At 43.0% G+C, this 25,362-nt stretch overlaps 1 protein-coding gene across 1 annotated transcript in view; it reads left to right on the forward strand.

Moving 5' to 3' along the window:
- Positions 1-1,479: 1,479 nt before the first annotated feature.
- LOC129518155 (phosphatidylinositol-binding clathrin assembly protein-like) overlaps positions 1,480-25,362 on the forward strand; it is a 34,222-nt gene continuing 10,339 nt past the window's right edge. Inside the window, exons 1-14 of the mRNA XM_055338159.1 lie at positions 1,480-1,525; positions 1,865-2,007; positions 4,108-4,183; positions 4,642-4,744; positions 4,907-5,000; positions 5,113-5,224; positions 5,951-6,057; positions 6,884-6,925; positions 11,707-11,786; positions 12,704-12,780; positions 16,834-16,917; positions 17,248-17,278; positions 21,092-21,218; positions 23,875-23,922. Coding sequence (XP_055194134.1) covers positions 1,480-1,525; positions 1,865-2,007; positions 4,108-4,183; positions 4,642-4,744; positions 4,907-5,000; positions 5,113-5,224; positions 5,951-6,057; positions 6,884-6,925; positions 11,707-11,786; positions 12,704-12,780; positions 16,834-16,917; positions 17,248-17,278; positions 21,092-21,218; positions 23,875-23,922 — 1,170 coding nt within the window. The remainder of the gene's footprint in view (positions 1,526-1,864; positions 2,008-4,107; positions 4,184-4,641; positions 4,745-4,906; positions 5,001-5,112; positions 5,225-5,950; positions 6,058-6,883; positions 6,926-11,706; positions 11,787-12,703; positions 12,781-16,833; positions 16,918-17,247; positions 17,279-21,091; positions 21,219-23,874; positions 23,923-25,362) is intronic.

The following is a 25,362-nucleotide window of genomic DNA, read 5'->3' on the forward strand; positions in this document are numbered from 1 at the left end:
GCCCGACGTGGGACTCGATCCCAGGGCTCCAGGATCACGCCCCGGGCCGAGCGGCGCTAAACCGCTGCACCACCACGGCGGCCCGGAACAGATTTTTCATTCTTTTTTTTTTGTGGACTTTTTATTTTTTAATTACGAGAGACAGACAGAGAGAGACATAGAGAGAGACAGAGACACAGACAGAGCAGCAGGCTCCATGTACGGAGCCCCACGCGGGACTCGATCTCGGGCCTCCAGGATCACGCCCTGGACTGAAGGCGGCGCCAAACTGCTGAGCCACCGGGGTTACCCAGAATTTTTATCCTTAAAGACAGAATAGACTCTCAGGCTACCCTACACTTTTTAAGCAAAATACGAAAACACAAAACTCATCGAAAGACTGACTTCTGCTTAAAAAGTGTCCTTTGATTTCATGCCAAAATTAGCTTCTCGGGGACTCCTGCGTGGCCCAGCGGTTTAGCGCCACCTTCAGCCCAAGGTGTGATCCTGGAGACCCGAGATCGAGTCCCGCGTCGGGCTCCCTGCATGGAGCCGGCTTCTCCCTCTGCCTGTGTCTCTGCCTCTCTCTCTCTCTCTCTCTCTTTCTCTCTCTCTCATGCATAAATAAATAAATTCTTTAAGAAAAATTGGCTTCTCAAGACCTGAAAGATGAACAGTAGTTAGCCATGTGAAAGATGTGGGGACCCAAATAGGGCACTTGGGCCAGTTCCACAGTATCCCAAAGGTTCAGTCCAAAGGCTGAAAGCATGGGAGAGCAGAAACAAAAAACCTACAGCAGAAACTTTCCAAAAAGCGGAATGAAGCAGACTTAGAGCAAAAAAGCATGAAAGAAGCCCACCCTCCCTAGCCTTCCCCGCTGGCATGTATTAGACATACTTGAATCAATGGATCTGCATTAAGGTCGACCTATCACTCCACCAGCAGGTTTGTTGAGCTCACTCTTCAGTTGCTATCGTGGTGTCACACCCGCAAGCACGCTGACTAGTGAGTCCTAGGGATGAAGTCTACTAATAGTTTATACACAGTTTTAAAACCAAAGAGGATTTTGAAGTGATGAACGCTAACGCATCATTGCATGTTGTCCAGTGGAAAAATGAAATCATGAAAGTTACCTATTGACGGTTTGTGTGAAGTAAACTGATGAATGGTCATAACCCTAAGTGGGAAATTGCGAAGGTGTTTTAGTGAAGCAGGTGTAAGGCTATACAGAAGCGGACTCAGAAAGAAAAGGCAATAGGGGCACCTGGCTGGCTCAGTAGAGATGGTGACTTTTACTCTTGGGGTCGTGAGATTGAGCACCATGTTGGGGGTTGAGTTTACTTAAAAGATTTTTTTATTAAGAAGAACAAGCAACAAAAGGTTAAGGGATGCAAACTAAAGGGTCAGACATGGAGTGACACGACAAGGAAAGCTCCTGACTGACCTTTCATGTAATGGTACTTTTCTTGAGAGAGGCAGTAGGGCATAAAGGTTAGTATCATGGTCAAATCGGATTTAAAAAACCAGCCCTGCCACCTAATTACCTGTATGACATGGTGTTCCTTTCTTGAATCCTATTGATTTATTTAACAACTATTTACCATGACTCGTATGCCAGCTATTGTGCTGGGTCTCAGGGCATCTGGTGACCAAAATGGACACAGGTCTGACCCTCATCAAGTATTCAGGACAATAGAGTAGACAGGCATTAACTATCGTGGAACATGTGTCCGTACAAATGGTGATACCTGTAAGGAAGAAAATGTTTTGCATTACCCCCTTTGTCATTTCTGACTTTCAATTACATCTGTATTTAAGTTAAAGTTACCAATTTTGGTTTTGAGAATTTCTCAGTCTTTTAATGCTTGTTCTGTCTCTAATTCAGACCTAATACAGTACATAAATGGAACAAATATGAGTGTTGAACGTTTGGCAGATGTTCTTTCTGAGAGAACTGGGAGCAGAAGCTGGGTGGTAGTGTTTAAGGCCCTGGTCACTGTACATCACCTTATGGTGCATGGAAATGAGGTGAGCATGCTTTACATTCCAATGGTAATCATGTCCTTCCTTTTGGTACAAAGGACTGTCTGTACACAATTACGAAATATTCTTGATTTGTCAAGGCTCATTATCTTTTTAGTTTGTGACAAGTGGGGGAAGTGAATAGCAGTAGGTACTGAAAGGCTGGCTTTTGAATTCTTATGGGTATATCTTTGCAATAATTATTTGGGGTATACTGTTTGAGCCACTCGATAATAAAGTGGGTAATGGAGTGGATATTTTTTTCAATTCTTTAGATTCTTTAGACAAAAGAGAGAAAACCCTCAAAGATGTATTGTTTTACTTTACCAGGAGAAACCAGGGGCCAGAGTGGATTGCATTATTACCTGTCCACCTCTCCTGCATACACTCTTTGTATTTGACAAAACTGAAATGTTCTTTAGTATCAAATTACTTATTCTACTTTAACATTTTGTCTCAGTAAGCTTTGCATCAAAAAATTAGGATTTAGAAATTGGCTGGGTTTTGAGACGTACTACAAAGCAACTAATTATACAGTATGGTATTGATAAAAGTTGAATATATATATATATATAAATGGAACATGATGGAGAGCTTGGGAGTAGAACTATGTACTTATATGGGAGCTCAGTGGCACAAAAATGTGAGGGAAAATATGGGATCTAAAATAAAGCCTTTTGGAGAATGAAATCTTGCCATTTGCAACAACGTGGGTGGCACTAGAGTCTATTATGCTAAGTGAAATAAGTCAATCAGAGAAAGACAAATACCACGTGATCTCACTCATACGTGGAATTTAAGAAACAAAACAGATGAACATATGGGAAGGGAAAAAAAGAGACGGAGGCAAGCCATAAGGGACTCTTAACGGTAGAGAACCAAGTGACGGTGCTGAAGGGTGGGGGATGGGCTTGATGGGTGATGGGGATTAAGGAGGGCACTTGTTGTGATGAGCACTGGTTATTGTATGTAGGTGACGGACCACTGAATTCTACTCCTGAAAGCAATGGTGCACTGTATGTTAACTAACTAGAATTTAAATACAATAAAACAAAGCATTTTGGTAGAATAACATCCTCTGGAAAAAATAGAATGAGATCTTAATCTTACCCCAATATACAAAAATAGATTCCACACCAATGAAACATCCATGAATGCAAAAAACTAAATTTTAATAATTGAAGAAAAAGTAGGAGTATATGCCTGTGTCTTCTTTTTTGGCATATTTTTTATTGGAGGTCAATTTGCCAACATATAGCATAACACCCGGTGCTCATTCCATCAAGTGCCCCCCTAAGTGTCCGTCACCCAGTCTCCCCACCCCCCGCCCACCTTGCCTATGTCTTTTGAGTAAGGAAGACACCATAAAGTTGGAATAAGATATTTCCAACATATATATTACATCAAAAAGATTAATTTTCAGAATACATTCATTAAGAAAAAGGCAGTATGGTGGAGTAGTGTACAAGACAGAGAATTCATAGAAAAGGAAACCAGAATGGCTGATGACCATCTGAGAAGATGCTCAGATAAACAAAATGTGAAATGCACGGCAGTATCAAGAATTGGGACGCCTTGAGGAAAGGAGAATTCACACACCCTGTGGATGACATGTAAATAGTTGTTGGAGTTTATGAGTGTTGAGAAGAAAGCATTGAGACACGTTTCATAAAATTGGAAATGCCAAGCCCAGTGACCCAGCAGACCCATTTCTCGTAGCATGTTTATAATAATTAAAAAGTAGAAATCACCTGATTTCCCATCAGTACAGAACAAATAACTAAAATGAGAGGTGTGTATATATAACGAAGTACTAAATGACATTACATAGGATGTATACCAATGAGGCTCAATCTCAAAAACAATGCTACTAGAGGAAGTAAGATGCAGAATGACATTTAGATATGATATTAGTATTGTGAATTTAAAACTACTTAATATTTGTCCGTGGAACAAACATATCGAAACTGTAAAAGAAAATCGACTGCAACAGATAGAAAAAGCTATGCGATAGAATGATGTTAAATATGCATTGACAATGATAAACTCATTAAACAGCTCTATTTGTGGACAGAAGCTAATTTTATGATTTGGCACATTTGACAGCGTTTCATCCAACATCTTGCATCTAGAAACTCTTTGTTCACTTTACACAACTTCCTGGATAAAAGTGTCATAGAAGGTAAGATGATCCTTTGATGGAAATACTCCACGTGGCAAGGAGGGGAAAGCTGTGTTTTGAAAACCATGCCTGGTTAACTAACACCTGGGAGGGCCAGGCAGGGACGGTGACCCTGGGATGGGGAGTTTCCGGGAGATGTTCAGAATTCACAGCCGTTATTTGAGAAATGTGAAAGAACCTGATAACAGTCACCTGTTTCCTCTGTTCGGGAATGTCACCGTCAGCACTGCATCACCAGGTAGTTTCAAGGCTTTGAGGAAATAGAAAATAATCTCTAGCAGAGAGCATGAGGAATATTGGACCAGCTCATTAGTAAGGTCCATTCTAGCTCTGGCGCTTCCAAGGTACCGTTGTGGTGTCGGGGTGACCCTGGTATGATACGTCTGTGCGTGTATGGACGTATGCTGAGAGTGGTTGCCGCTGGTTGGATTGGAAATGATGGAGCATCTCATCTTCAGGCTACACCATGTCAACCTTCATCAGACGATACAGCCGCTACCTGAATGAGAAATCCCTCGCATGTAGATTGATCACGTTGGACATCACCAAAACCAAGAGAGGGTGAGTTGACACCGTTAGTTTGTGAGCGACGACGATCGCTGACCCCGGGAGAGCCCCGACGTGGAGTTGACCCAACGCACAGCCGTATTTTAAGATGCTGATGTCACCGGGCTTCTTGAACGCCTGATTCCAGGCATCCTGAGTCTCTTTTCTCTTTTGTAGGATGGATGGTATGATGAGAACTCTGGATACCAAACAGCTGCTAAACACTCTTCTGGTGATTCAGATTCAGTTTGATGCTCTTCTCAACTTTAACGTAAGAGCTTTGTGAATCCTGTCTACGCAGCCTGTAAATGACGTTGTTGAGCAGCAGGTGGGAGAAGGAATCGTGGGGGAACTGATGGCTCTTTCATTTAATTAATTTCCAGGCAAATCCTGATGAAGTAACGAATGGTGTGATGCACGCCGCTTTCACTCTCCTCTTTAAGGATTCTCTTCGCCTCTTTGCAGCCTATAACGAGGGGATCCTTAATCTGCTAGGTAGGCTGAAGAATAAACACTGCTGAAAACAGTAAACTGCTGAAAGCCTTTTATCTCTACGTTGAGACTCACATAGACCACGTTTGTTTTAGATTCAAAATAGATGATCCTTTTAAGTTCATGTATGTTTTTCTTTTTCATCAATGAGGCTGTGAGTGAGGACCTAGTGCACTTGTCGAGTTACAAAAGTAGGAAACACAGCCCCTTCCCTCAAGAAGCTTCAGGTCTTGATGTTAGTAAGATTCCAGACTGGAAGTTGTAGGAATGAAACTAAACTGCACTATCCCTGTGTGCTGGTAAGTTCTCGCCCTCTTCCCAGCAGCAGCGTGATACCAACTTCATGAAAACCCGTTGATTATATGGATTGAGCAATGTTGTTGCTAAGGACAGAGGATAACTGCATCAAGGCTCTAATTGTTTTTGAACAAGTTAAAATCATACACGGATTCAGAGCCCCTGGGTGGCTCAGCGGTTGAGCATCTGCCTTGGGCTCAGGGTGTGACCCCGGGGTCCTGGGATCGAGTCCTACGTCGGGCTCCCCGCAGGGAGCCTGCTTCTCCCTCTGCCCGTGTCTCTGCCTCTCTCTCATGAATGAATAAGTAAAATCTTAAAAAATAAAATGAAATCATACACAGATTCAGCCTAAAATGGAACTGGAATGGAGTGAAACGGGAAAATTGCTGAGATAGTGGCTCCTTTATGGTAAATTTGTTTTTTCATTTCCAGACAAATTTTTCGGTATGACGAAAAACCAGTGCAAGGAGAGTCTGGATATTTACCTCAAATTCCTTGAAAGAACAACCAAAATGGCACATTTCCTGAAAGTTGCAGAGGTATGGAAACCGATTTCTACTCAAGGCTTTCCTGCTCTTTCTATCAGTTGAGTAGCTGGTATAACTGCCCCACCCCGCCCCACCCCGCCCCGCCCCGCCCCACCCCACCCTGCCCCTGCCCCACTGCACATACACAGTCAGTATTTTTAGCTATTTTTTAAACAGTAAAACTATACACTCAAATTAGGTAGTCCAAGGATTTGTAGCCATAAAGACAACTGTTGCCGAGCTCATCCTCCTGCCAGAAACACCTCTAAAACTGGGCCACGTTCATATGATGTATGCCTCTGCACACAGTGGACAGTAGGTAGCACAGGTCTGTGATCATTTGAAAAAAGAAACACACGAGGTGACCCGCACATTTGCTCTCACGCTCAGAAGAACCCAAGTGGGGTCGATGTGCCTAGCCTAGCAGTAGTTGAACTTCTGAAAACCAAAGCAGATAAAAGCAAACAACAACCAAACCCAACCTATGACTCACAAGCGAGCAACAATATGAGTAACAGCTGACTCCTGAGTGCTTGACGCATTAGAACGCGTTGTTGCAATATCCACAGTGCAGCCTAGCTCTTTCCAGAACAGCAAAGCTTCAATATCTCGCAAGTCTTTTATAGGTTCCATCCTTAGGATGACCGTGAGTCTGTGCGGAAGTGTTCCAGGCACACTTCAGCTTGACATGTTTTTCTTGATCAACTAGGCAGTAGCCCAGCAAGGGGTTCGTGCTCTAGGGGTGTTTTCTCTTTTGTGTGCGCATTGGTCTCACAGTTACTTTTCTTTATTGCCACTCCTTGTTGTGATGTTCCCTCCCCCTCGCCTGTGAATTCAGCAAGTTGGAATTGACCAGGATGACATTCCATATCTTACGCAGGTCAGTGTATCTCTCCTATGTGTTTCAATGAGTTTTTTTTTTTTTTGGCCTTATGTATACGTGTTGGTTATGTGAATCATCATCTGACACTCCGTCCTCTGCCGTAATCTTACGTATGTATTTTCATGTCCTCACGATTCACATCCACACATCCACATAGGTGGACAGACATAACCATGGGTTTTCTGAACGTGTCTTTGAGCTGTTGGTCTTATAAAAGAGGCCGTGCCCTGCGGAGTGCTAGATGGTGAGTCGTAGTATAACAACTAGGCCCTGCTCTTTAAATGGACAGAACTGATCAGTGGAAACAAGGATATTTGGGATCTCCCGCAACTCATTTCCACTCTCCATGGCTCATTTAGGCAACTGCAAAATGGGTCTGATCCTATTGTCTTTTTGATGCTGGCAGCTCGAGATGCACTACATTATCTTCTATTTCCCAATGAACCCCTGGGCATTGGAACCCTAAAAATGTCATCAAAGTCGAAGGCCCCTGAATCTTGGTAGGGTTTATCTCCTACCCTCTGGAATGCATGTAGTTTTCCAGGGTCTTCCATGGTACTGGCCACTTTCTGCTCCTCTGATCCAGCCAGCATGACATCATGGTTGTAAGTGGGTCAGTGTGATTTTGTGAGGGATATCAGATGATTTGGACTTCTTCTGACCATGTTAGGACAAATGTTGGGAGAGGTAACGCGCCCTAGGTCACAACTGTAAAGGTATACTGTTTTCCTTCTCATGCCTACAAGCCCTTTGTGATTTCCACCTTTGGAAGCAATGGAAAGCAGAACACTCACGCATACCACGTATCTGAGACTACACTAACCCGTCTCTACCAAAGGAACCGTTGCACCGGGCACTGAGGCAACGATTGGATCACTACTACCAGATTGCTTATGCTGTAGGTTGTCATTCGCCAGGGCCTGACTGGTTTGGGGGCCATAAGGGTGACTTACATGGAGATATGATGGGGACCATCATCACTCTCACATCCCTTTTATCTTTAAGATTGGTACCAATTTCTACCCGCCCCCTCCTGGGAGGTGATTGTGTTTTTCATTTACTATTTTGCCTGGAGGGTCAATGGAGGTGCTTTAAGATACAGAGCTCTCCACCCTACAAGTTAACATGTCCCAGCAGGGTCTGCTCCCACGCCACTCCTGCCCCTAGGCCTCTGCCTACAGGTAAATCACCACATGGGCCAGAGACTCAGGACTTTCGTGGCCATCTGCCCAGATCTCCCCATCCCGTAAGTTAGGGCTTAGAAGCCCAACCCTGACCTTGGAGTGTCAGGCCTGCCTTGGTTGGGACTGGAGGAAGGCGAAGGACTCACAGTGCCTGGCACAGGTCGTAGTCAGGTGAAGAGAGAGGGTGAAGATGCAGGGGGGCAAAGGGGTAGTAGATTGAGGTCCCCTCAGGAATGAGACCATGTTGTATCCAGAACACTATGGATGTAACAGTAAGAGGATGGCGGAAGCAAGGATGGGATGGTTGCAGATGGAGATAAATGTCAGGCTTGGTGGCAGAGAAGGAGGGGGTTTCTGTGTGACGTATTGTCATAGATCTTTAAAGAAATGTGTCTCGTAACGTATACATGGCACAAGTGTCCCTTCATGTACACATGAGCACAAGGGGACTTGTGCACAGTGAGCCCCCCTGTTGGAGGAAGTAACGCACAGCTTCCCGAATGACAAGTCCTAACCGGGACTCAGAAACTGTGAGAATGTGTGGGTGAGTAGGGGACAAGATGCGGTTTCATTGCCCAAAGGTGCCATAAACCAGTGGATGTCGATGGACACACGTTGATTCACACACGTGCTTGAGCCGTGTCAGGAGGAAGGAGCCATAATGCATGAGATACAGCCCCCGCTCCTGAGTTCCCGAGAAAGCCGACAGGAGCATGATGCATGTGTCCCCCAGTGCCGTCCTGCCCCCGACTCTTCTTCACCTTGACCTTGGTTCCTTCTGGCGGTGGTAGCGATGGGAGGGGTTCCTTTGCTGGGGGTGACTTGGACTTGGCACCTTGGCCTCGGCCTCCTCCACTGCTCCGCTTGTGGTCAGAGCTTCGGGGGAATATCAGGAGGAGCCCGGGGAAGTCCACACTTCCCATTGGGCCACCTCGTCTTACCTCCATTCTGGTGCCCAGTATCCCTGAATGAAGAAGAAAGTAGATGGTTACCGGGAGGCTGTGGAAGGGAGGCGGCGCTCTTTGTTGGTCAAGTTCCTTGCACATCCTCAGTCGCCCGTGCGCAAGTCGGAGGGCTTCTGTGTGCACCGGGCCCTGGCCGTGGGCCGCAGTGGGCACAGCTGCTCCCGGGCGCTGCTGCCTCAGGTGTCCTGGCCACCCTGGAACGGAGGGAACAGCCGTGGGCCGGCCTTGGGCTCCCCTGGGCCTTTCCCCGACGGCAGTGGGTGCCGGGTGTGCAGGCTTGCCCGGAGCCCCGCGTCTCCCTAGCAGGTGCCCCCACCCCCACGCGTCCCCGGCTCGTTCCTGGCGGCAGCGGGGTTGCGGGCTCCTGGGGCCCCTGGCACTGGGGGGCGCCTGCCCGTGTCCTGCTTGTCGCGGCGGCTGCGCTGGGGCAGCGTCATCTCGGCTCCCGGAGAGAGGCCACCGCGTTGGCGGCCAAGAGCTCGGACACGCAGGGCTCGGCCGCCGGCGGGGCTCAAATGTACCGATACGTGTCCTTTGGTTATTTTAGTTACCCCGTGGTAAGTGTTTTTGTCACATACTTGATGTCTGTCCCTGTGGCAGACCCTCGGCGGTGCCCTGATCGCCTCGGGGCCCAGGGCCCCTCGTGGCGCGTCCTGCGTGCCAGAGCGTGGGAGGTCACCCTGGGCCGCGCATGCCCCCTTTCCGCTGCCGGGGTGCCCGTGGCCTTCGGCGGGGACAGACGCCCACGAGTGGACCCGGGGCGCGGAGGGGGCGAGAGGCGTCGCTGGCCCGGACGCGACCTGCTCCCCACGCTCGACCCCGAGGGGGAATCCGAGCGGGCGCACGTCTGGGTTTGTGCGTGGCCGCTCATCCTGTGGGCCCCTCCACGGGGTGCCCGACTGCCTCCTCCGGCTGCTCGCACGCCTGGGTGTCCGGGCACCTCTGTAGCTGCTGCGCCATCCCCACCGCGAAGAGCACCCGTCGTGTCGCGCGTGTCCCCCAGCCTCCCTCCATCCCCTCGGCCGCTCACTCGCCCGTGGTGTGTGGCCCCGACGCCCACGAACGCTGATCCACACGTCATCAGGCCCTCTCGCTCCTGCAGGTCATCCCTGGCTGCCCAGCATTCCCCGCTGCGGGCCGCGCTGCGGCTGCAGGGGGCGGGGTGTGGGGGGCCCACTCTGCTAGGCTCTCTAGGCTCCACACGCTCCTGCGCACTTGCCGGGCCCCCACCTGCAGCTGTCCCCCACCTCCTCCTCCTCCTCCCCCTCCTCCTCCCCCTCTTCTCCTCCTCCCCCTCCTCCCCGCTCCTCCCCCTCTTCCTCCCCCTTCCCCTCCTCTTCCCCTCCTCCTCCTCCTCCCCTCCTCCCCCTCCTCCCCCTCCTCCCTATCCTTCTCCCCCTCCTCCTCCCCTTCCCCTCCTCCCCCTTCCCCTCCTCCCCCTCCTCCCCACTCCTCCCCTTCCTCCTCCCCCTCCTAGGCTGCTTCTCCGAGGGCCGGCCTACGCCAGCCACCTGTGGCTCTCTTCAGCACCACTTGCTTCTCCAACCTCCCTGACGTGATGCCATTGCCTGGCTTAACCCCTGTCTGAGTACCATGTACCCCGCTTGCACCATACTCTTCCCAACTTTGATTTTACATTCATCTGTGCGATTATTTGCTATTTCTCCTCCCCTAGACCTGCAGACTGGAGCTTCCCAGCTCATGAAGCCTAGGACCAGGTGGTTTCCGCTCATGGAAACAGAGAAAGAAAGAAAACCTGGTGACGCATGAAGCAGTCAAAAATAATAGGGCAGCCCGGGCGGGGATCCCTGGGTGGTTCAGCGGTTTAGCGCCGCCTTCGGCCCAGGACGTGATACTAGGGATCCGGGATCGAGTCCCACATTGGGCTCCTGCGTGGAGCCTGCTTCTCCCTCTGCCTGGGTCTCTGCCTCTCTCTCTCTCTCCCTCTCTCTCTCTCTCTGTGTCTCATGAGTAAATGGATAAAATCTTAAAAAAATAATGAGGGATGTCAAGTCCAAAAGAGATAGGTGTTTTAGCACGCCTTTGGTCTTTAATAATAATAATAAAAAAAAGAACAGGAAAGCATAGTTCAAAAATCTGACTTGGTATTGAGATGCTTTTCGTAGTGACTTGTAGCAACTGCAGCTGACCCTTGAACGGCCTGGATTTGAGCTGTGCAGGTCCACTCCCGTGTGGACTATTTTCAATAAATACTTTGGGACATTTTTTGGAGCTTGGCGCCAATTTGAAAAAACTCAGACATGAACTGTGTAGCCGACGAATACTCAAAACGTGAAGACAAAGTTGGGTGTCGGTGTAAGCACAGCACAGAAGGCGTATCACACACGAGAGCTGCGTCAATAGGCCGTTTACACCACTGGTAAAGCTTCCAGCCGTTAGCAGGCTGTCAGGGGCTAAGTTCTGGGGGAGTCACAGGTTATGTGTTGATTTGCAACTGCACAAGGGTCCGCCCCCTCTCCCCTCGTGTGCAGGTCAACCGTGTTCACCTTTAATGACTTCGCCATGTAGCTGTCTTGATTTTTGTTCAGAACCTTTATCTGATGTCAGACAGTATGGATTTGCTAAGAACTCTCAGAAAACATGTCTTTCACAACGACTTTATCTTCAGGCACCCTACAGTTTACTTGAAGCACTAAAACAGCATTTAGCTTCTTTGGAAGAGAAAGAGGACAGTTCGCCTCCTTACAGGTAAGCTGATGGTTGTCTCCATTTTGCTTCTCTCTAAATAATTTCCCCCACTTTGCTTCTCTCTGAATACTTTCCCTCCTTTTAACAATGAGAAAGTGACTAAGTAAATCATGGGCTGTGAACACGCTGGAACACACTATGCAGCAGTCTTCAATGATACTATGGGGTGCAGGTTTTTACTCTTCACTGGGATCCCCTACTCTCCACGGGGGCCATACGCTTCCCCAGGGAACACCTTTTATAATGTTGACTGATTCTCAAACGTTGGGGCTCGAGTAAACCCTCTTTTGAAGAATTTGATTTCTTTTCTTAGAGGCTCCCCCAGTGAGAATGACTCTTGTAGATGATTATTTAATATTTATCTACAAAACGGTATGCAAAATGTCCGGTATGCAAAAGATACAAAATGTCCTGAGGGACATTCGGGACGTGTGTATACACATATATATGCACGTATGCACATGCACACGCTCGTCTACATAAGAGTATATAGAGATACAAATTAAATAATACAAATTTTGGGGTATATCACTTCAAAATGTTCATGTTAGCTATTTCTGAATGGAAAAATGGTGGTTTATTTCCATTTTCTTTCTTTCTTTCTTTTTTTTTTTTTTACTTTTCAGTATTATTCAGAATCTCTATAAGGCCCGCGTATTATCCATTTATTCCATTCCTTGGGTTACGTTGGTTATAACCGCCTTATATTATTATGTTCTATTAGACAACAAGTCTGTTGACTGTTTCTTCTATTTATCATGGATAGATGTTTACTTAGTATATACTTGGAGAGATGGTTTAATATTAATAGATGGATGGATAAATGGTTGAATTAAGGAAATGTAGGCTCAGCTGGGTAGGATATATGTGATTCCATTGTCCTCCAGGGTATCTAATTTCTCTTGTAATCTTTTAAGTCTCCAGCATACATTGATTCCCTCCATCCCGAATAATCCAGTTGTGAAAACTTCAGCAAGCGGATCTTGGTTTACAGGTAACATAACTCGATTATATGATGATGTCAGTAATGACCGAGGGCAGGATTAGGGTCTTTAGTTCTTCCACTGCTTCACACCTAAGTGTGTCGGCTGCCTCTTCCTGAAGCAGTCTCCAACCTAGTGATCTCATTTGCGGGAGTTTATGCGATGATCATATTCAGGGTCGTGAAATGATATATGAGTAGAGATATCTGTTACAATGTTGTGATAGCAAAACGACTATCAATAAGGGGCTTGCCTTTATGTACTGACACGGCATGATCTCCAAGATAGATCGTTAAATGGAAAAGAAGCAAGGAGTGAAACCAAGTATAGTGTGCTCCCATCTTTGTTTTTAAAAACCGAAAAGAGAATGTGTATGTTCGAATCATTTCTTGAAGAATATACAAAAAGATATACAAAAGGATGAATAAAATGCACTGCCTCTAAGAAGAACTTGGTGGCTCATGGAAAGGGATGGGTGGGAGAGTCCTCACTGTACACCATTTTCTGACTTTTGAATTTTGTCCTTGCAAATAATCACTAATTAAAAGATAACTTTAACGAAGAAACACATACACACTTAAAGTGCGATCCTTTGTGACCTCTTAAGACTAGTTTGCCTCGTACCTCAGCAGCGTGCTGCATTTGCACCTGGTGATGTCACATTGGCAGCTTGAAGTTGGCCTCGATCGAAGTACTTACACCCCAGAAATGGACAAGCACTTTGAAACAGGCCATGTGTTTTCCTCGGAGAGCTGGCTGTTATACATTTACTGGCACGTGACAGCTCATAATCAGTCATATTCTGTTTTTTAATGGGTGATTGGGTTTCAGTGACGTCACTTGATCCTCTAGACACAAATCCATGTAATAGTGAGTTATATTATCTTACGGTTTATATGTGTTTGAATTAAAGTTTGTTCTTAATTTAACTTGAAAACTTAAACTGTGTGTATTTTAAATGTCTTTACTTTTCTTTTTTTTTTTTTGTCTTTACTTTTCTTTTGTACACATCTTCTCAATGGACCCACCATCTGCACTTTCGACGGGTGAGTTTGACCAAAACTTTGAGGAATAAAAGTCCTTAGGGTAAAACGATATTATGGCAAAAGTGGCACATTAGCTTTGTGTCCAAAACACTGACTACTCTTCTGAGTCCCTGTGGTTTGGGAATCATGAGTGCTTGCGGGAGATATTACAAGATGAGTAATCATAGTATTTGACAAGCTGTGGATTCAGTCTGATGTGATTGTGAAATCCAAGCTACTTGTCATAAAGGCCTACGGGTTGCCTCACCCCCATCACTTGAACCAATTCTGTTGATGATCCTATGATCAGCTGAAACCTTTTTTTCTTTCTTAAATCACTGATTTAAAAATACCTGCCCTGAATCCAGAGTGCTTGGGTTCAAACTTCACTCTACCGTTCATGGACGGTGTGACTTTGGGCACACCACTGAGCCTCTGTGCCTCAGCTTCCCGATCCTCATGAGGTTGCTGTCGAGATACATGAATCGATACTTGTAGAGTGCTTAGAACAGGGCTTGATCCATGTGTTACTTAGAAGTGCATTTAAACACTTTAGCATGTGGGGATGGGGATCTTTTTGTTCCATGTTCTAATTCCAGCATAGTTAACACGCAGTGCTATATTAGTTCCAAGTGTGCAAAATATTGATCCAATGATTCTGCACATTACTCAGTGCTCTTCAGGACAAGTGCCCTCCTGCATCCCCATCACCTGTTTCCCCCACCCCTCGCCCACCTCCCCTCTGGTAACTGTCAGGGTTTTCTCTAAGGTTAAGAGCCTGTTTCTTGGTTTGCCTCTCTTTTCCCCCCTATGATGGTTTGTTTTGTTTCTTAAATTCCACATTATGAGAGAAATCATATGGTATCTGTCTTTCTCTGACTTATTTTGTTCACCGTAATACTCTCTAGCTCCATCCACGTCATTGCAAAGGGCAACATTTCGTTCTTTTTGATGCTGAGTAAAATTCCTTTGTGTATGTGGACCATACCTTCCTCACCGTTCATCTATCAGTGGACAATGGGACCGTTTCCATAATTTGGCTACTGTCAATGATGCTGTTATAAATGTAGGGGTGCATGTATCCATTTGCATTAGTGTTTTTGTACTTTTGGGGTGAATATCCAGTGGTGCGATTACTGGATCATAGGCTAGTTCTATTTGTAACTTCTTGAGGACCCTCCACACTGTTTCCCAGAGTGGCAGCACCAGCTTGTGTTCCCATCAGCAGTGCAAGAGGGTTCCTTTTGATCCACATCCTCGCCAACATCTGTTGTTTTTTTGTGTGTGTGTGTTGTTGATTTTAGCCATTCTGACAGGTGTGAGGTGGTATCCCATTATAGTTTTGATTTGTATTTTCCTGATGATCAGTGATGCTGAGCATCTTTTCATGTGTCTGTTGGATACATGGGGATCTTCTAATGATCTTTTTTGCTACTGAATTCTGGCTTACTTGCACTATGTCAAAGAACCTTCTCTATACTTTCAGTCCTTTGGAATTTGTTGACACTTGCTCATGGCCCAGCATATTGTCATTTTTTTTTGGTAGAAGTTTTATGTGCACTAGAAAACTATGTCCTCTTATTGTTGGATGCAGTGTTCTATGTATGTCCTTTAGGTTGATGTTAATTGTGTTGTTCAAATCATCTCTATCTTCATTAATTATTTTGCCTGCTTATTCATAGAGTTGGTAAGAAAGGTGTGTTAACACTTCCCTTGTTTCCTCGTAAGCTACACTATAAGCACTATTTTTAACATCCACACTACTAAATGACTCTTGTCAAAGTCACCAGTCACCTCCATGTTGCAAGATCTGATGGCAGTTACTCAGTCTTCATCTTATTGGGCCCCCTCAGTTCATCCCTCCTGCTTCCTTCCTATACTTTCTTCAGTTTGCCTATTGGTTTCCTTCTTATGTAACTCTTGGCGCTTTTTTAGACTTTTTTTTAACTGATTTTTCATTACTTTTCTTTATGTATACTTATTCATTTCCTAGATGGCCTCATCCAGACTCAAGGCTTTAAATAGTATTTATGTGATAAGGACTCCCAAATTAGTATTGCTAGCTACAGACATTAATCTTGGACTTCAGAATTGTGTATCCAGGTGTCTATTCAGTGGTTTCATTTGAATTATGTAATAGGGTTCTACATCTCAGGATGTCTGAAGTTGAGCTTCTGATACCCCACCCCAAACTTGTTGGTTTTACTTTCAAAATATATTTAAACATTGCGCATTTCTATCTCCAGTGCTACTACCGTACTCCAAGTTAGCATCATCTCTTGGCTTCTTCCCTTGCCCTCTGCAGTCCCTTCTTAACATAACAGAGGGATCCGATAAAAATATGAGTCAGATAGATCGTGTCTCTCCTCTGTTCCAATCCCCCCAATGGCTTCCCCATCTTAGAGAAGTTGGCCTAAGATGGGGGGCCTCAGGGTAAAATGCAAAGTCCTTACAATTCTTTACAAGACCCTCAATTGCCTTTCTTTGATTATTCTGACTCCAGACACATTGGCCTCCTTACTAGTCTTCAAATATATTCCTTCCCGAGGGCCTTTGCTCATGTTTCTTCTGCTGGGTCCACATGGTTCACTTTCATATACTTTAGGCCTTTATTTAAAAGTCCTCTTCTCAGTGAGCCTGTCCTATCTAAAATGTACATACCCCCCCACCAACATACCATACCTCTTTCTCTGATATTTTTCCCTCAGCCCTTATCATAATCTAACATCTGTCTCCAATGGAATGTAAACTACATGAAGGCAGGTATTTTTATCTTTTTTTCCTTCACTGACGTATCTTTAGCACCTAGTATGGTGTCTAACAAGTGCTCAATTAAAATGTATTTAATGGATAATTTTGCATGACTTTATTAATACCCATGAACCTAAGAACTTGATGTGCTGTTAGTTTGTAATGGGAGGTACATATATATCATTACGGTAGTGATATAAATTTGGTTTAGTTTTTCATCTAATCCATCTTTTATTTTCAGATTATTTTCCCTATACGATATATTATAACCAATGTTACCTTCACAAGCCTACAAACCTACTGGAGCCAGAAAGCAACATGAAAAAACCGTGGCAAACAATCTGGACAGATCACTTATTAGCCTTATAGAAGGTAAGCATCTATTTCTATTTTTATTTATTTATTTATTTTAAATATTTTATTTATTTATTCATGAGAGACATAGAGGCAGAGACACAGGCAGAGGAAGAAGCAGGCTCCCTTCGGGGAGCCCGGTGTGGGACTGGATCCCAGGACCCTGGGGTCATGCCCTGAGCCCAAGGCAGACGCTCAACCACTGAGCCACCAGGCATCCCAAGCATCTATTTTTATATTAATATTTTATACAAGTATGTGTGTGTGTGTGTGTATATATATATATTTAAAAGCATTTTAGAAAAAGTATACAAAAATAATGTAAAATTCGTTTGTTTTATGAAACAGATTTTAACCATGGAGAACCCTCAGTCAAAAAGTAAGTTTTTATAATTTAAAAAGGACAGCCAGTAATGCATACATATTAGAGGTAGAGGCTCACGAGAATAACAAATAGAAAATAATCATTTTAAAATTCATTATAGGAATCATTTGTTAACAAAACTATAATATGTGAATTTTTTCCTTCAGTAATTGAAGTAGAGTATTTCCTTGTTGTATACTATCCCAGTTTTTGTAGGTGAAATTCTTGGTTAAAGTATAAGGTATTATGTATGTATTGCATGGTTCTCCTACCCCTCTGACAATCCCTTCATGATTCATCTGAAGGATCTTCTTTTTCTAAGCATGTCTTAAATATTGGCATTTCTCATAGTGTTTGTACTTTTGGTTCTTTCCTTATTTATTATATAGACTTTGTTTAACGAATAATACTCATTTTTGTATTATTAAACAAAGACAATAAAGCCACCAGTTGGAGCTCCTCAGCATCTTAAGGTAATCAATGTTACTTCACTGTGTGAATCCCTACATTTTCTGCCAAAAAAAAACCTTCCAAAAAGCAGGCAAATGGAAACCAAAGGAAGGAAGAAGTGATAATATTAACAACAAACAGTGTGGAATGTAAGTTTAAAATCACTAAACAGAATAAGGAAGGCTATCATACAATGATAAAGGACACTATTTATGAAGGCACTATTTTGTGTATACACAAAGTTAAATACATAAGATAAAAATTATTAGAAATACATGGAGAACTGGAGAAAAATACAATTATAATGGGTGATTTCAAACCACTTGTTTCATTATTGGACAGATGTAGTAAGGAAAACATAATAAGGATATAGAGGAGTTTGAATAATTCATAATAAATAATAAACTGGAGTGTTTATTTTTTTCAGGGCAATCACAAAGAAAAACTTGACAAAAACTAAAGCATTTTACAGGCTACCTAATGAAATTAGGACTTGTCAATAAAAAGTTGGCCATGAAAATCAACTGTTTATAAGTTTAAAAATATAATTGTTTAGTCAAAGAGAAAATCCAAAGGAATGTTATCAAACCATCAGAAACTAACTCAGAGGAAAATTTCATCAGAGAAATCAATGAAGAATTAATAAGAATTTAGTTTTTATCTTAATGTATATAAAATAAGAAAAAATATATTGGACAAAACGTATAAAGACAAAAGCTAAAATTTCAAACAAAAACAAATGCTATGCTAAACTTCTTTGTAAAGTCCAATAAAAGAAGGGCCTCTGACTAAACAGAAAAGAGAGTGTAGAAGTAAAACAAAATGAAGATTAAGAGGGCTCACGAAACCACAGATGTAGGTGAGACTAAGATAATTCAAAGCAAATAGTTTGGCAACAACATATTTGAAAATCGGGAATAAACTGATGATTTCCAAGAAAAATAGAAACAACAAAATTCATCCAAGAAACATGTATGGGCCAAATACCACGTAGGTTTTTAAAAAGGAATCATAGATCTGCTGAGTTATCATGGGTTCCTGGTTGAGCTCACAAATACAATGCAGGAATATATTTCGAAATTGCAGTAGCTGTACAGGCTGCTGCGTTTTTGTGTTGGAGTGTGCCGAATGAAACACCTCGTCTGAGATGGTAGTAGGGGAGGTGGTATCATGACAAGCAGATACGTCTGAGACGTGGTTTGAAGGTAGAGTTGATAGCACTTGCTATTAGAGGTGAGGGAAGAAGAGTTAGGGATGGTGCTTGAGTTTTTGGTTTGAGCTACTACATTGATGGTAGTGTTACATTTCGTGATGGGAAAGATTGAAGGAGACATAGTTTGACTAGGTAAGTTGAGTCAAACGTTCTCTTTTGACAGACAAGTTAGTTTCGGATGTGTATGAGACATCTAAGAGGTAGGTAGATATTGGGGTCTAGATTTTAGAGCTGGTGCTAAAAAGCGTGGGAGTTAAAGCCATCCAAGCTTGATAACTTGATCTTGGTAGAGACTAAAGAGGATAATGGTAGGTCCAGAATTGAACTTCGAAACATCCTAATATTGTAGGGATTGAACAGAAAAGGTTAAAGGGTCAAGAACCGAGGAAAACGAAACACCAACAATGGATCCGGAATAAGTGTCACTTTGGACCTTTAAATAATAACCCCTATTAAAAATTCTTAGGGAAATTTATTTCCAGTCTAGAATTTTGTACTCAGACAAGCTCTCAACCAAATGCAAGACTTAAATAGACCAGTTTCAAAATTCAAAAAAATCCAAAAAAAAAAAAAAAAAAGATCACCTACCGTGCAGCTTTGCTCAGGAGGCTCCTCTAGGGTGTGCTCTAAGAAAAAGGGAAGCGAACTAAGAGAGGCAAGCATATGCGATTCAAGGAAAAAGAGAACCCAGTGGAAGTGAGAGGAGGAGGGAGTTCCCAACATAGCAACAGTGGAAATCCCAGGGGGACATTTGTACAACCAGCTTGGAGAGCACCAAGTTGGATTGGAATAGAAGGATATACCGCTCCAGTCAAAAACCCTTTCCACTTGAGATAATTATTATTTCCAGTATATCATAAGCTCCACGAAGGCAGGTATTTTCATCTGTTTTACATATTTCAAGGACCAAGAATAATGCCTGGCACCCTAGTAGATATTTAATGGATATTTGTTGAATGAATGCAATGAATACACACTTCATATGTGAAGCATATGGTGTGAGTGATAAATCTTCTAAAGGAGATCAGTAATGTCTAAAACTTATAGATTAAGATACAATAGTATAGGCATCTTTTTTTTAAAGAATGATGGAATAAAAATTATGGAATCATAGAATTTTAGAATCATGGTATTCCACAAAGAAATAACTTTCTTAGGGAATACCGTAAAGAAAGAGTGGCTACCTTTGGGAAGGGGAAGTGGCAACTAATGTTTTTGGTTTTGGATCTTTAAGCATTTTTTGACTTCTTAAACTCTGTACCACATAGGTAAAACATAAATTTATATAAGTCAAATGACAGCTACGGAATTAATAGGAGCTTTTAGAGACAAGAACCATCAGAGTCTGTTTCCTTTTTTCTATTTATTTTCATATTTATATGAAACATTTTCTATGTAGTGCTATTCTCCTAATAACTTTAATTCTGTAAAGCAGATAGGTAAAGCATTGTTTATCCTTTTACAAATAAGGAAAGAAGTTACTTAGTGAAGATTACACGGCTAGTGAACAGCCTCGTGGAGCTCAGAACGTAGAGCCCCTTTGACGTGCCACCCTGGGGGTATACTAGTTTTTTCTCCAGATACACTATTAAGATAGTTTAGGGGATCCCTGGGTGGCGCAGCGGTTTAGCGCCTGCCTTTGGCCCGGGGCGTGATCCTGGAGACCCGGGATCGAATCCCACGTCGGGCTCCCGGTGCATGGAGCCTGCTTCTCCATCTGCCTGTGTCTCTGCCTCTCTCTCTGTCTCTCTGTGACTATCGTAAATTAAAAAAAAAAAAGATAGTTTAGGATAAAATGTTTTCACTCAGGTCACTTTATTTATGGGAAACTACTACTATTGAATTCTTTCTATGAATTCTCAGACTTTGTTAGTGAGGAATTTATTATTTATTTATTTATTTATTTATTTTTTATTCATTCATTCATTTAAGATTTTATTTATTCATGAGAGACAGAGAGACAGAGTGAGAGAGAGGCAGAGACACAGGCAGAGGGAGAAGCAGGTTCCCTGCAGGGAGCCCGATGTGGGACTCGAACCCAGGACCCTGGGGTCATGTCCTGAGCAGATGCTCAACCACTGGGCCACCCAGGTGCCCCTGACTTCATGTTTAAGTGGTAGATTTGTCATCTTCCAAAATGGACTAATTTATAAATCCCATCTTAGATCTGACATGAAGTGGCGTTGGCCTTCAGAGGTGGAAATTGCTGGAGGAATCAAGTGGCAGTTGAATACCTACACCAGCACGTCAACCATCTGGAAATATATTTCTCTTCCTTCTGTTTCTTCCATGGTAACATTTATTGTGTATTATTACCTAGAATCGTGGCAGTAGGTCAAAAGAAAGATCTGAGAAAGAGAACTGACAGGACTTGCTAATAGATTGAAAATTGAAATATGGGTCCCCAATAGATTCTCTGCGATTCTAAAATTCAAAAAGCTCCAGAAAACAAGTTTTTTTTGTTGTTGTTAAGCTTGCAACAAACTCTTTTGGCTGCAGGACTTTATCTGAACTCTAATGAAGCTGTCGTCATAATTTATCTAAGTGTAAATAATTGTATGTGAACTTTGCATTTGTGTTTTGCTGCAGAGATATTAATGTGCTTGATTAACAGGGTGCTGTTCCAACCCCCCGGGTCTTACTAAAATGTTCTTTGTGTTATTTTTAAATTATTTTTCCAAAATACAAAACATTTTGAATCCCGAAACACATTTGGCTCCAAGGGCTTAAGGATGTGGACCTGTGCTATGTTTATATTTTTTTTTGCTTTAAAACTTTGTCGGTCCAATGATATAACAAACTGCATATTAACTGTTGAGTACACAGTGACTTTATTTTCCTGATATGCAGCTGAGGTACATTCTAGGAATGAGAATTTTGAGAGGATTTGGGACAGAGGAACAGGTAATCTCAAAACGTATTGAGGAAAGATGTGGCTGTGCTGCTTCAGACAGGACACAGATGAGTAAGAACCTAGGAAGAGCATAGCAAGGAAGTGTTGGGTTTGGAATTACTAGGAAGACATGCAGAAACAACCTGACAGTTTGGATTAAATATACATTCTAAGACCTATTAATAGTCTTCCCTTATTTTCCTTTCAGCGGCTACAAAGTCTGGTCATTTCCATTCTTTCATTCTTGATATTGGTGATTTGTGTCTTCTGTTTTTGCTGATCTTGCTATGGAGTCATCGATTGATCATATCAAAGAACCAACTTTTACTTTTATTGAATTTTCTATATTGGTTTTATGTTTTTAAGTATATCGATTTCTTTTTTTCCCCCCAAAGATTTTTTATTTATTTATTTTTTAAAGATTTTATTTATTTATTCATGAGATATACAGAGAGAGGGAGAGGCACAGGCAGAGGGAGAAGCAGGATCCATGCAGGGAGCCCGACGTGGGACTCGATCCCGGAGCTCCAGGATCAGGCCCTGGGCTGAAGACGGCGCTAAACTGCTGAGCCACCCGGGCTGCCCCCAAAGGTTTTATTTATTCATTTGAGACAGAGAGATAGAGAGAGAGAGAGAGAGAGAGAGAGAGAGAGAGAGCACATAGGCAGGGGCAGGGGCAGAGGGAGAAGCAGCAGACTCCTTGCTGAGCAGAGACACCACCCCCACCCCCACCCCCGACATGGGGCTTGATCCCAGGATCCTGGGATCATGAGTTGAGCCAAAGATAGATGCTTAACCACTGAACCACCCAGGCGCCTCTGACTTGATCCTTCTCTAATATATTGTTCAATGGTATAAAACTCCCTCTGGGCCCCTGCTTTAGATGTCTTATTTTCATTTTTGTCCAGTTCAATGTGTTTTTAGTTTCTCTTTGACTCAAAGATTATTTAGAGGTATGTTGTTTGATTTCTAAGTGTTGGAAGATTTTACTGTTATGATTTTATTATTGATTTCTGATTTAACTCCTTTATGGTCGGAGAAAGTATTTTGTATGTTTTAAATTCTTTTAAATTCGTTAAGTCTTGATTTATGATCCAGGGTATGGTCTATCTTGGTGAATATTCCAAGAACACCTGAAAACACATGTATGCTGCTGTTGTTGGGTGGAATGTTCCATCGATGTCAGTTAGGTACTCCTATGTTTATGTTTAGGTCTACCATCTTATTATTTTCTGTTTCTTCCCTCTATTCGTTGTCATTGTTGTTCCTCTGTTTCTCCTGTCTTGCCTTCTTTTGGTTTCTTTGAATATATTTTAGAATAGCATTTAATTTTAATTTATATGTTGTGATTTGGATAATATCTCCCTGTACGGTTTGCTCTAGCAAGTACGAAATACATACTTTTCACAGTCCATTTAGAATAAAAATTTTACCATTTCAACTGGAGTGTAAAAGCGTTAGTACCATATAGATTCGCTTGCCTTCCTCCTTTTGCGTGATAACTGTCTATACGTATGTTACGTTGAAAAGACCGATCAGACAATCTTACACTTTTTCTTGCAGGATTCAAGGTGTCATTTCCAGTGTCATTTCCCTTCTACCCATTAGCAATTCTGGCTATGAATTGTCTTATTTTTTCCTTCATTTGAGAATGATTTTTTCCTTATTATTATTATTTTTTTTTATGCTAGTCACACACACAGAGAGAGAGAGAGAGGCAGAGACACAGGCAGAGGGAGAAGCAGGCTCCATGCACCGGGAGCCCGACGTGGGATTCGATCCCGGGTCTCCAGGATCGCGCCCCGGGCCAGAGGCAGGCGCCAAACCACTGCGCCACCCAGGGATCCCCTGAGAATGATTTCAATTCACCATTAGTCCTAAAGCAATTTTTACTGGATACAGAATTCTGGAGGGACAGTTCTTTTCCTTCAGCCTTTGAAAGATGGGCCACTTCATTCTGGCCTCATGGTTTCTGAATCATCTGTTCCCCTATAGGTATTGCATGATTTTTCTGTGTCAGCTTTTAAGATATTTTTCTTTGTCTTTCATTTGCAGAGGTTTGAATATGAGGCATGGATTGCAGGGGGGAGTTACTCCGTTCAGGTTTGTATAGCTTAAGTTTGCATTTTTCTATGTTTTGCCAAACTTGCAAAGTTTTCTGCCATTATTGCTTCAAATACTTTTTTCAACCCTATAGATTGTTGTGTCACTGCTCCCTGAGGCTCTTTTTACTTCCTTTGAATCTTTTTTTTTTTTTATCTGTTTTCCAGAATAAATGGTTCTATTCGTCTGTCTGCTCCTGAGTCCTTCGATTGGGTATTTTTATTTCAGTTACTGCATTTTTCAGTTCTGAAGTTTCCATTTGTCTTTTCCTGTATCTTCTGTTTCTTTGCTGATGCGTTCTATTTTAACTTGTATTTCGGGAGTGTTCATGATTACTCATTCAAGCATTTTATAATAGCCACTTGAAAGTCTTTGTCAGATAATTTCACCATCTGTGCAATCTCATCATTGGTGTCCATTGATTGTATTTAGTCATGTAAGTTGAGGTTTTCACGGTTTTCTTCGTGTGCCAAGTAGTTTTGGATTATGTCCTGGACACTCTGCCTCTGACTTTGACTCTGGGCCTTATGACACTTTATGGAGAGTGTTGGTGTTTGTGTTTTCGTAGGCGCTTGACCTGCTTAGGTTCCAGCTGCACATTCTGTCCTTCCCTGACCTGCGGTTCCAGCCAGTGTCAGCTCGGTTTCTGTGGCCTCTGTGCTGCTACGCCGGCCTGTCTGGCATCTGTGCCCCCCGATGCTCAGCCTGGTCCCTCCCCTGTGATCATTCTTCCGTATGTTCCTCAAGATCAGATATACAGGGACGCCCGGGTGGCTCAGTGGTTGAGCATATGCCTTCGGCTCAGGGCGTGATCCCGAGGTCTTGGGATCGAGTCCCGCATCAGGCTTCCTGCAGGGAGCCTGCTTCTCCCTCTGCCTGTGTCTCTGCCTCTCTCTCTGTGTCTCTCGTGAATAGATACATAAAATCTTTTTTTTAAAGGATCATATCTACAGTTGTGTTTTCATTTTCATTTGTTTCCTTTTTTTTTTTTTGACTTCTCCTTTGACCCATTCATTGTTTACTAGCATGTTATTTAACCTCCATGTATTTGTGGACTTTCCAGATGTTTTCCTGTAGTTGCTTTCTAGTTTCATAGCAGAGTGGTGAGAAAAGACGCATGGTATGACTTTGATCTTTTTGAATTTGTTGAGACCTGTTTTGTGGCCTAATATGTCATCTATTCTGGAGAACATTCCATGCACACTTGGAAAGAATGTGTATCCATTTTAGGATAGGATGTTCTGAATATACCTGTAAATCCATCTGGTCCAGGGAGTCATTCAAAGCCACTGTTTGTTTCCTTGTTGATTTTTTGTTTGGGTTATTTGTCCATTGATGTAAGTGGGGTGTTAAGGTTCCCTACTATTATGTGTATTACTATCTATTATTTTTTCTATGTTTGTTATTAACTGTTTTATGTATTGGGGTGCTCCTATGGTG

Source organism: Nyctereutes procyonoides, unplaced genomic scaffold, assembly GCF_905146905.1.
Source record: "Nyctereutes procyonoides isolate TBG_1078 unplaced genomic scaffold, NYPRO_anot_genome, whole genome shotgun sequence".
Lineage (NCBI taxonomy): Eukaryota > Metazoa > Chordata > Mammalia > Carnivora > Canidae > Nyctereutes > Nyctereutes procyonoides.